Genomic DNA, 13,001 nt, shown 5'->3' with positions numbered 1-13,001 from the left:
GATGATTATACTACAAATAATAATTTATTTTCTTTATGCAAGACTTGAAGCTGCAAAAGATGATTACCGTGTTCACTGTGAAGAACTTGAAAAGCAATTAATTGAATTTCAGCATAGAAATGATGAATTGACTAGTCTTGCTGAAGAAACAAGAGCCCTAAAGGATGAAATAGATGTTCTTAGGTATGGCATGCCTAAATATATTTGTGTTAATTCTAAGTTATTAGCTATTGTGTGTATTCCATACTTTAATCAGAAATTCTTAGGGTTTTCCTTGTGTACAAAATATTGATCACTTTTTATCCATGTTTCTAGTCTTTGCTTCCTTTATGCTTGTTAGAATTGCATTTGAAAAATAATGCTCAACTCTTTTTGGACAGTTGCACATTAGCACCCATAAACCCAAAATGAGACCTTTCTCTGAAGATTTTGTAAATGATCCATTTAGCTTAAACTGGTACCCATTATTTTATTTTGAGAAAATATTTTGTGAGGAAATATTTTCTCACAATTTATATTTTTGTATTTGATAAAATATAGCTAAACATAGAAACGAAGCCTAACATTTATTTCAAGGATTGTCTTGGCAATATTTTATAATATATATCTGTATTTGACTTTTGCCTATGAAATGTTAACCAGTGAACAGGCTATCCACATGCTCTGCATATTATCTATTAAATCTTCTTAATTAGCTATTTGTTTTTTGTAGCTCTTAATAACCATTTGAAATAAAATCTTTATAACCATTAATTTTGACCAAGTGTTAGTGACTTGATTTGGTTTATTTATCTTTGCTACAGCCTAGTTATCAGCTAAGTACAATTCCAAGGAAAGTGCTTTGCCAGACAAATTTATAAATTGATTTAGCTTCCTAAGTTTTTTAAACACTTAGAATAAAATGATGCTTAATTAAATATACAAAACAAGATTTTTCTATAAGCTAGATAGTTCAGACTTGTTTAACTATATGCACAAAGCCCTTTTTTGTTTGTTTGTTTTACATTGGGCTAAAAACAGTTTGGTGGTAACTTTGTGTGTCACATTTGAAGCTTTTTCATTTTTTATACCTTTATAACAAGAAGGTTGAACGTTAAATGGTTTTAGGCCCAAGTCTTATTATAGCTTGGAAGATTCATTTTTAAAACCAGAATAAAATTGCTCTGTGTATGTGTTACTTTTTACACAATAATACTTGTTCTTTATTATTACAGGGCTACCTCTGATAAAGCAAATAAACTGGAGTCAACAGTTGAGATATATCGTCAGAAACTACAAGACCTAAATGACCTTCGGAAGCAGGTGAAAACTTTACAGGAAACAAACATGATGTATATGCATAATACAGTCAGCTTAGAAGAAGAATTAAAGAAGGCAAATGCAGCACGTACACAATTAGAAACGTACAAAAGGCAGGTAAGAAAATATCTTAATTTTTAATTAATATCTTAATTTTGATAATATTGAAAGAGTTCAAATTTGTTATTCCATTTCATCATTTAAGAATGATATAGAAGATAAGCATTGTGTATAATAAGCTGTGAACTTATCCTGATGAATTTCTTCTGTGTGTAATTTTAATATCAAGGTTGACAACAGAGTTTGAATTCTCCAGGTCCTTCACCTTCTTATTGCCTTCCAAGCTTGGTTTTTGCTTATGTGTTTTGTTTTTGAGATTTAATGGTTTATTAGCATTTCTAATAATTATTGACAACTGTTTAGAGGATGGTAGAGAATGCAGCTGTAACCTAAAATATTCTATTCTGATATTTATCAAATAACCTAGACAAACATTAGGATAGAAGGCTAGTCGTTAATATTTACTATTTTTTAAATACTTAGCCTATAATTTTAATACATATATTTTATTTTTAATCAGTTTTTTTTTCATTTACTCCAAAACACTATGAATATTTTATACTCTTGTTTCTTCCTTGATTTCTGACAAAAGGTTCAGGACCTTCATGTTAAACTTTCCTCTGAATCCAAAAGGGCAGATACGCTAGCATTTGAAATGAAGCGACTTGAAGAAAAACATGAAGCTGTACTTAAGGAAAAAGAGGTAATCATAAATATATTTGATATGAATATGTTATTCTTCTTATAGCTTTTTAACTACCCTTGCTTTTCTTAGGATGGTAACAATATCTACTGGTTCTATCTTTCTTGAAATTGAAATTGTATACATATAGACAAATCTTGTAAAAATGATTTCACTTCAATTTTTTTTTCAAATATTTCAATTTTATTAGCCTTTTAGTATTTTTTTTATTGTAAACAAATGGGATACATGTTGTTTCTCTGTTTGTACATTCAATTTTTAATGCATTTTATTTTTGATTAACAGTTACAAAATGTATAGATTACTGGATTCAGTGTGATATTTCAACGTGTGGGTAATGTGCACTCATCAAATTGAGCCTCTTTTAATATACTCCTCAAAATTATCCTGATTAATATTCTACATTCTAACCTACTATTATAACTACCACATATGAGAGAGAACATGTGGTACTTGTCTTTCTACCTGGCTTATTTTTCCTAACAAAAAGGCCTTCACTTCCATCCATTTTGCTGCAAATAACATTCATCTTTATGGCTGAATAATATTCCACATTTTTTTTTAAACCATTCATCTTGTGATGGGGACATAATTGATTCCATATCTTAGCTGTTGTAAATAGTGCCACATTAAACATGAATATGCAAGTATCTCTTTGGTGTGTTTGTTCATTACCTTTGGATATGAAGTGAGATAGCTAGATCACATAGTATGTCTATGTTTAGTTTTTTTGAGGAACCTCCATACTATTCTCCATAATGCTGTACTCAGTTTACATTCCCAACAAAAGTGTGAGTTCCTTTTTCTCCATATCCTCACATTTTTTGTCCTTTTTCTTGTTTTTTTTTTTTTCTTTTTTTTTTTTTGGATAATAACCATTCTAACTGGGTAAGCATTGTAGTTTTTATTTTTATCTCCTTGATGACTAATGCTGTTGAGTATTTTTTTAATGTATTGTTTAATGATACATTGTTTAATGTATATTTCTTCTTTTGAGAAATGTCTAGTCAGATCATTTGCTTATTCTATAATTGGATTATTTCTTTTTTTGTTAAGTGTTTTTAATTCCTTATACATTCTGGATATTAATTCTTTGTCACATGAATACTTGGTAAATATATTCTTCCATTCAGTAGGTTGTCTCTTCACTCTTGATTGTTTCATTAGCTATGTAAAAGCTTTTGGTTTGCTGTATTTGCATTTGTCTATTTTGTCTTTGATTCCAGTACTTTGGAGATTACATATCCAGAAAATCTTTGCTTATGTCAACATCTTGAAGTATTTCCCCTATGTTTTCTTAAAATAATTTCTTAGTTTCAAATCTTATATTTAGGTCTTTCAATGTGATATATTCATTTATGTACACAGGAAAGTTATGTCAGATTCATTCCACTATCTTTCCTTTTCCTATCCCCTCCCTTTCCCTTCATTCTCCTTTGTTTACTCCACTGAACTTCTGTTCTCCCCCACCCCAGTCTTTATTGTGGGTTAGCTTCCACATATCTGATAAAACATTCAAACTTTGGTTTTGGGGATTGGCTTATTTTACTTAGCATGATAGTCTCCAGATCCATCCACATTTACCAGCTAATATCATAAAATCATTCTACTCATTAAGAAGAGTGATCTCCATTGTGTATACCTATCACACTTTTTTAAATCCATTCATCTGTTGAAGGGCACCTAGGTTGATTCTGTAGCTTAGCTATTGTGAATTGTACTGTTATAAATATCAATCTGGCTGAGTCACTGTAATATGCTGATTTTAAATTCTTTGGATGTATTCTGAGGAGCGGGAAAACTGTGTCAAATGGTGGTTTCATTCCTAGTTTTTTGAAGAATCTCCATACTGTTTTCCAAAGTGGTTGCACCAATTTGCAGTCTCACCAATTGTATGAGTGTACCCTTTTACCCACATCCTCACTAACATTAATTGTTCCTTGTATTCTTGATATTTTCCATTTTGTCTGGAATGAGATGAAATCTTAGAGTAATTTTAATTTGCCTTTCTCTAATTGCTAATGATGTTAAACATTTTTTCATGTATTTGTTGACCATTCATGTTTTTTCTTTTGAGGAGTATCCAGTTCCTTTCCTCATTTATTGTTTGGGTTATTTGGGGTTTTTAAGGTGTGAAGTTTTTGGAGTTCTTTGTACAGCTTGGATATTAACACCCTATCTGAGGTACGGGTAACAAAGATTTTCTCCCTTCTGTGACTCTCCTGCTCTTGATTATTTCCTTTGCTATGAAGAACCTTTTAATTTGATGCCATACCATATATTGATTTTTTATTTTACTTCTTGTGCTCTAAGAGTCTTGTTAAGGAAGTCATTTCCTGAGCTGATACATTGGAATATTGACCATACATTTTCTTCTAACAGGTGCAGAGTTTCTGATCTAACTCCTAGGACTATGATCTGCTATGAGTTGAGATTTTACAGTGTGAGAGATAGGGGTTAAATTTTATTCTGCTACATATGGATTTCCAGTTTTCCCAGCACCATTTGTTGAAGAAGCTGTCTTTTCTCCATTTTATGGTTTTGACACCTTTGGTCTAGTATAAGATAATTGTATTTATGTGGTTTTGTCTCTGTCTCTTCTATTCTGTTCATTGGTCTTGGGTCTGTTTTGGTGACAATACCATGCTGTTTTTGTTACTACAGCTCTATATATAATTTAAGGTCTGGTATTGTGATGCCTCCTGTTTCACTTTTCTCATTAAGAATTGCTTTGACTATTCTGGACCTCTTATTTTTCCAAATGAATTTCATGACTGCTTTTTCTATTTCTATGAAGGACATCATTTGAATTTTGATGGGTGTTGCATCGAATCTGTGTAGCACTTTTGGTAGTATAACCATCTTAACTTTTAATTCTGCCTATCCAAGAACACGGGAGGTCTTTCCATATTCTAAGATCATCTTCAGTTTCTTTCTTTAGTGTTCTGTAGTTTTCCTTGTAGAGGTTCTTCACCTCTTTTGTTAGATTGATTCCCAAGGATTTTGTTTTGTTTTTTGTTTTTTGTTTTTGTTTCTAGGCTATTGTGAATGGGATAGTTTTTTAAATTTCTTTTTGAAAAGATCCCTTTGGGGTATAGGAATGCAATTGATTTCTCAGTGTTGATTTTTATATTCTGCTTCTATGCTGAATTCATTTAGGCGTTTTAGAAGTTTTCCAGTGGAGTTTTTTAGAGTGAATGAGGTCAAAGTTTAGTCTTCTACATGTGGATATTCACTTTTCCCAGTACTATTTATTGAATAGTGTGTCCTTTTTCCATCGTATGTTTTTGGCATGTTTGTTGAGGATCAGTTGGTTGTACATGCCTGGTTTTATTTTGGGGGAATCTCTGTTGTATTAGCCTATGTGTCTGTTTTGTTACAGTATGTCTTGAAATCAAGTATTATAATGCCTGCAGCTTTGTTCTTTTGTTCAGGATTACTTTGGTTATTCAGGGTCTCTTGTACTTTTATATGAATTTTAGGATTGTTTTTCCCATTCTTTGGTGAAGAATGTTACTGGTATTTTGAAGAGAATTGCACTGAATCTGTAAATCACTTTGGGTAAAATGGACATTGTAACAATATTATTTCCATGATTCTTTATATAGAAAGAATGCTATAACTGACAAATATGATGAAATTGTAAAACATAAAGTAACATATGAAAATCACTCCTCAGTTTATACCCAAAGGACTTAAAATCAGCATACTACAGTAACACAGCCACATCGATGTTTAAGCATCCCAATGCATAATAGCTAGATTGTGGAACCAACCTAGATGCCCTTCAATAGATGAATAGATAAAGAAACTGTGGTACATATACACAATGGAATATTATTAGGCCATAAAGCAGAATAGAATTATAGCATTTGCAGGTAAATAGATGGAATTGGAGAATATCTTGCTAAGTAAAATAAGCCAATCCCAAAAAACCAAAGGCCGAATGTTTTCTCTGATAAGTGGATGATGATACATAATGGGGGTGGGGGTGTGAGGGGTAAGAGAAGAATGGAGGAACTTTGGCTTGTGTAGAGGGAAATGAGGCAGGGGAGGATCAGGAGTAGAAAAGATAGTGGAATGGGATGGACATCATTACCCTATGTACATGTATGATTGCACGAATGGTGTGAATCACATCATGTATAACCATAGAATGAAAAGTTGTACCCCATTTGTGTACAATGAATCAAAATGCAGTCTGTAAAACTAAAAAAAAATTTTTTTTAAATCAGTTGCATGGTGGTACATGCCTGTAATACCAGCATCTTGGGAGACTGAGGCAGAAAGATTGAAATTTCAAAGCCAGCCTTAACCTGAGGTACAAAGATTTACCCCTGTGTTTTTTTTAAACAACTCAGTGAGACCCTGTCTCTAAATAAAATACAAAATAGGGCTGGGGATGTGGCTCAGTGGTCAAATGCCTCTGAGTTTAATTTGCCAGTAAACCACCCCCCACAGAAAAAAATCAGTTGCATTTTGATACTACAGTAACAAGATTGCTAGAAGGAAATCATGATGGCAGTTCTGTTCATAACAGCTACAAAACAAATAATTAAAACACCTGAGAATAAATTTAATCAAGGAAGGGTAAGACCTCTACAATGTAAATTATAAGAAATTGATGAAAGAAATAGAAAACACACAGAAATTGAAGACAAAAAATTGGAAAGACTTTGTTTTTTCGCAAGGAATAATGAAGTCACAATCATAAGTCTTTGTGCACATTTTCTACCTCTAGACTTTCAGTTAACTCCTTTTGAACAAGGACCACAGATAACAGTTTTAGACACCTTTATGTGTTTTATGTACTTGCTGACCCTTTGTATTTCTTAAAGTGTTTCTTCAGATCCTTTGCCCATGTTTTACATAGGTTATTTGTTCTTTTGTTTTTGAGTTATAAGAGTTCTATTTATATTCTGGGTGCAAGTCCCTTGTCAGATATATGATATGCAAATGTTTTTCACATTATGTGTTGCCTTCTCACTTTCTTGATGGTATTGTTTGCAGCAGAAGTTTTTCATTTTGAGAATGTCACAACTATGTTTTTTTCTTTTGTTGTTTGAAATTTTTGGTGGTGATCATGAGAACCCACTGTGTAACCTGAGGTGCAAAGATTTATCCCTGTGTTTTAAGATTTTTATAAAGTATTAACTCTTCTCTTTAGTCTGTGTGTGATCCATTTTGTAGATGGTCTGAGGCACATATGTGATATCACTTCACTCTGTATATTAATAACTTCATCCTCTCCTCTGTGTATTACTATGCAATTGTCCCTGGACCATTTGTTGATAAGACAAATGGTAACCCTTTTACCAGTAATTTGAATATGATAAGGTAATGATGTATACATGTAATCATACATTTGTGAGTACTCATAATCTGTATAACAAAAAGAACAAACCCTAATGTAACAATGGTCTTTAGTTAATGGTAGCATAGTAACAAATTACTACAGTAGTTAATGCAAGATGTTAATAATGGGGAAGTGTGGAGTAGAGGGAAGGTGAGAGACTATATAGGAACTCTGTATTTTCTGCTCACTTTTCTAAAACACTGCTATACAACTTCTAAAACTTCTCAAAAAATAAAGTCTCCTAATAAGTTTTAAAAAATTTGACCAAAATGTAAGGGATTATTTTTGATCTTTCCATTCTCTATCATTGGTCTATATTTGTAGTCTTATGCTAGTTCCACACTGTCATGATTATCATGGTTTTGTAGTTAAGTTTTGAAATTGGAAGATATAATTTGTCCATCATTATTTTTTTTAAATAAGTTGTTTTCATTATTTTTGTTCCTAGCATTTCCTACAAAATAAATGCAGGTAAAAATTTTATAGGAATTGCTTGAATCCCTATAAAATTGAGACTTAGAAATATTGCCATTTTCACAGTATCCATGAATGTGGAATATCATTTAACTTATCTAGATCTTCAATCTTTCAACAATATTTTTTAGTTTTCAGTTTGTAGATCACACTTTAAAAAATTTCTTAAATATTTGTTTTTTTTTTTTTTTTTTTTTCCTTCCTGTTGCTGCTGTTGTTTTACTGGGGATTGAATCCAGGGGCATTTTTACCACTGAAGTATATCCCCAGTCCTTTTTTTTTTTTTTTTTTTAATTTTTTATTTTGAGGCAGGGTCTCACTATGTTGCCAAGACCAGCCTCAACCTTGCTATCCTCCTGCCTCATACTTCCAAGTTGCTGGGATTATAGGCATGTGTGACTGTGCCTGGCTTAAATATTTCATTCGTTTTATTAACTGTGGTCAAATTGTTTTATCAGTTTTAATTTTGGATTTTTTATTGCTACTCTGTGGAAACATGACTGATTTTCATACATTGATCTTGTATCTTTCAACCTTCTTGAATTTTGCTTATTGGTTCTCATAGCTTTTTGGTGGCTTTCTCAGGATTGTCTATACATAAAATCAGAACATGTGTAAATAAAAATAGTTTAACTTCTTCCTTTGCAATCCAGATGCCTTTTGTTTATATACTTATTTTTCTTGCTTAATTGCACTGACCAGAACTTCCAGTGTAATGTTGAATAGAAGTGACAAGAGCAGACATCCTTCTCCCAATGCTGATTTTAGGTGGAAAGCATTCAGTTTCACAGTGGTGTATAACATAGCCGTGGTTTTTTGTTTGTTTGTTTGTATTTTTAGTGAATTTTTTGTTATTGTTTTCTTTTGGTAATCAGGTTGAAGTAATTTTCTTCTACTTCTTGTTTGTTGCATGATGTTATCATAAAAGGGTTTTGACATGTTCTTTTTCTGGATCAGGATGATGGTATATGGTTTTTACTTTGTTGGATTAATATGATGTATTACATTGATTGATTTTTTCGATGTTATAGTAATCTTGCATTCCTGACCAACTTCCTCTTAGTTATTGTATGTAATCCATACTGTACACATATAAGGTACTCATAAATCCACAAACCAATGAGCACAGGCAGAACACACAAACATGCACATGCACACACAAAAACAAGGGGGGGCAGAAAAAATTGAAGAATTGTCTCCACTGAGATGTTCAACTGTCTGTGAGGGTGAATGATTACCATCTGTGCCTGACTGTCCTTCTTTCCATACTTTCTTGTTTTTGTGTTGCCCACCAAGCTGCCAGCTGGTGTGACTTAAAACTGAAACTGATTGAAATAGCTTTAAAGTTCCCTTCTTACAAGTATAAGGTAGGATGAAATAGGTAGTGCTTTGGGTTGGAGTTATGTCCGGATGGACCAGATCAATGTACTCTGAAGGTGGGACTACTGCAGAGTTCTAGAGGGGAGTTCCAGCTACTGGGGCTTAGCTCCATTCAAGCCTCAGGGACTTCCTTAGGTGTATCTGCTCTGGAGAGATTAGATCAACACACCCCTAGGGCTGGTAGATGCCAGTCTCTGCTGGGAATCTGGATCTTAGCAACCCTCCAAGAATTCTGCTGGCAGGACAAGGGAGCCAGTCCTCCATAGGTCTCAGACACTATGTTGCGCATGAATTCATCTTTCCCAGGATTATTCCCTGGGTGTAATCAGTCACTTGTTGGTTTTCCAACCCTCTACAGTTGGTCACATAAACTGCCAGACTCAAAGGGAAAGTGAATACTACTTCTGTCCATATCTCTGACTTGAATCCCCCTGTATACAATCTGTGCCTGTTTCACTCACATTCTGCTAGGTGTGCCCTAGACCATACATTAGGTGCTTGCCAGGTCAGTATGGCAGTGTTTACTGTGGTCTCCCAGGCTCCTGCAGCAGCAAGCTGCCGTATGGCTTCCTCAAGATGGCTACCCACCATACCTCTTCACTTGCCAGTTGAGAAACAGAGCACTTTTCAAATGGCATTTTACTGTGCAGCCTCTGGATCTGCTAAGTTCAGCCTGCTTTTTATGTTTTAAGGGTTTTCTGGGAATATTTCTCCATCATGTTTCTCTTTTTTATGTTAACTCTCCTCTGTGTGGTGAACTGGCTTCACTGTTGAAACTGACTTTGTTCCAGTATACATAATTATTTTTTGTTCAGTGCACCCAGATTTCTGAGTCTCTAGAAGACTCTGTCTTATACTGAATTTCAGTGAATTTCCTCTTTGCCCACCTTGCTGAGTATTTCTCCCTCTGCTTATATCCCAAGCTACAGGGCAACAAGAATTGTGAACTTCCTCTAATCTGCTATCTTGAATCTCCAAAATTTGGAAACTTCAGAATTTCTAGTTATTTTTTAAATAATTGTTTACACTCTACTTGGTGAATTGTTGTGATTTCTTTTAATTCTGTATATGTTGTTTGCTTTAGTTTTTTGTATATATTCATAATAGCTCACTTGGTTTTTGTCTACTGTATCCACCCACTAGCTCATCTCATTGTCTTTTTCAGTTGACTGATTTTTCTGTGTAGAGGTTTTCCTTTTTCTCTGTGTACTTTGCACTTTTATTGAATATCTGACATTTGATGTAGTATTTCAAAATTGAAAATCTTATTTCTCCCAACCTCAGGGTTTGTTGTTGTTACTGTTGTTTTTGTCTTTCTAAAGTGATATTTTTGGACTGATTCTTTAAGATCTGTATTCTATGTAATGTGCAACCAGTGAAATCCCTGCTCAGTTACCGCTGTGGCTAGTTCATGACTTGTCAGGGATTACAGTAGATGCCTTGAACCAATACTTTTCTCAGCCTTTGTCAAAATATGTGGTGTGTGTATTGAAAAATTTCTTCATATGATTACATTACCAATGTGACTCTGCACCATGTACCTCCAGAGGAATGAGAAGTTGTGCATCATTTGTGTACAATGTCAAAATGCATTCTACTATCATGTGTAACTAATTTGAACAAACTAAAAAAGGAAAAATAAAACCATCTTCAGCACTCATGAAATTTGAAATTCTGCCTTTGCCTTTATGTCCTGTTTGCATAGGGCTTCAGTTTCATTCAGAGCTGAGATATCCGGGCTCTCTCAGGTCTTTTCTGGGCATGTGCACATGGTTTGCCATTTAGATCTCCAGAAATATGTCAGAGCTTTTCATAGCCTCCTATGAGACATCATATTACTCAGATCTTAGAATCTTTTGGCTAGATTCTTATTTATCCCCACCTGATATCATAAATTTCAGTAACTGTGGTGATAAACAGTTGCAATGGATTGTGTTTGATTTACACCTTGGTAATACACCTCTTCTGTAGAGCACACCCTGAATTGGGTCACATAATGAAAATCCCTGCAAATGGAGCTTCTTCTGGGAGCTGCATGAGTCAAATAGTGATAGTTCTTTAAGGAAGATGGTTTGGTTTTGGAACTGGGAATTGAACCCAGGGTTGCTTAGCCACTGAGCCACATCCCCAGCCCCCCTTTTTAAAAAAAATTTTGTGTTTTTAGACAGTGTCTTGCTAAGTTGCTTAGGTTTTGCTAAGTTGCTGAGGCTGTCTTTGAACTTGCCATCCTCCTGCCTCAGCCTCCAGAGCCACAAGGATTAGACAGGCACCACTTCATCCAGCATAATGGAATTTTTTTTTTTTTTTAACGAGTAGCTTCCTGTCCAGTCTGCCTCTTCTGACCACTAAAGTGACCTGGTTTTCATAGCTAGAGTGATAGAGGGGCTTTTGATTTATGAGGCTACTCCACAGCTGGGAAGAGGAGATCATGATGAGACAAGTTTAAAAAGCAATAATCTCATCATTCTAATGAAGGCTTAACAAATTTATTTTTCTTATTTGTTCTAATTACTTATACATGACAGTAGAATGCATTTTGACACATCATACATAATGGAGTATAACTTCTCATTCTTCTGGTTATACATGATATAGAGTTATACAGATCATATAATCATATATGCACATATGTCTGATTTGTTCTGTTGTTATTCCTACCCCCATACAGCCCCCTCACTCTGCTCTGTCCAATCCAAAACATCTCTTTTCTTCCCTGGCACCCCCCCACCTTATTGTGAATTAGCATCTGCATATCAGAGAAAACATTCAACCTTTGATTCTTTGGGATTCACTTATTCCTCAGAATGTTGTAGGTCTTTGGTTTCCAATTTCCAGAGCTCTGTAACAAAGTTTATGAAGACAAATTTTCAAGAGTTTGCATTGCATTTATGGAAGAGTATATTTATAGAGTCTCATACCTGTCCCTAATTTTACTTTATAGAGCCCCACGATCCTTTTATTCAGAACTCAAAAGTTCATCATTGGTGTAAGCTCTAAAATAAAAGAGTCAGTGACATGAATTACTAGCTGCTGTTCTTGGAAAATGGTATTTTCCCACAAATTCATACTTGTAGGATGCTGATCACATCTTTTAATAGAATTTCACAATAATGATAAAAGATATTCCTAGTCTTCTGCATCTCTTATACACCAATCTGTGATACTTCAGGTTGTCTCACTTAGTTTTGAAAACACATTTGCAAGGATTTTTGTTTTGGTATTCCCATTTTGAAAATACAAGTACTAAAGTCAAAAAGTTAAATAACTCTATATCTAATGTATTTAGGAAGCGGTGAGTCTGATCTTTTTGCCTCCGAAGTTCATGCTCTTTTTATTACCTACCATGTATTTGCATACTTACACTCTGTTACTTAATTGCATTTATTTGGTTCAAAGTTAAACTGTCTGATGGGGAAATTACAAGCCATATGCTTTTTAAAGGCTATTATGTGTATCACTTATCCAAGAGAAAAGGAACCTCTTAAACACTAAAATTATCACTTTAATAATTATCAGAATCACTTAAGTTGTTACAAGCATAAAGAACTAGGTAGAATTAAATATTTTGCTGATATCAACAATTCTCTCTTAGAGACTGATAGAGCAGCGAGATACTCTGAAAGAAACAAATGAAGAGCTTCGATGTTCACAAGTACAACAGGATCACCTAAACCAAACAGGTACATTTGGTTAGATTTTAATAAAGGTTTTTATAATGGTTGAAATATT

General features: G+C 33.9%; 1 protein-coding gene across 1 annotated transcript in view; it reads left to right on the top strand.

Moving 5' to 3' along the window:
- Hook1 (hook microtubule tethering protein 1) overlaps window positions 1-13,001 on the top strand; it is a 68,482-nt gene that overhangs the window by 38,673 nt on the left and 16,808 nt on the right. Inside the window, exons 10-13 of the mRNA XM_047567359.1 lie at window positions 43-183; window positions 1,215-1,416; window positions 1,952-2,062; window positions 12,865-12,952. Coding sequence (XP_047423315.1) covers window positions 43-183; window positions 1,215-1,416; window positions 1,952-2,062; window positions 12,865-12,952 — 542 coding nt within the window. The remainder of the gene's footprint in view (window positions 1-42; window positions 184-1,214; window positions 1,417-1,951; window positions 2,063-12,864; window positions 12,953-13,001) is intronic.

The sequence above is a fragment of the Sciurus carolinensis genome, chromosome 1 (assembly GCF_902686445.1).
Source record: "Sciurus carolinensis chromosome 1, mSciCar1.2, whole genome shotgun sequence".
NCBI classification, from domain to species: Eukaryota; Metazoa; Chordata; class Mammalia; order Rodentia; family Sciuridae; genus Sciurus; species Sciurus carolinensis.
This window is presented reverse-complemented; position numbering and strand designations above follow the sequence as displayed.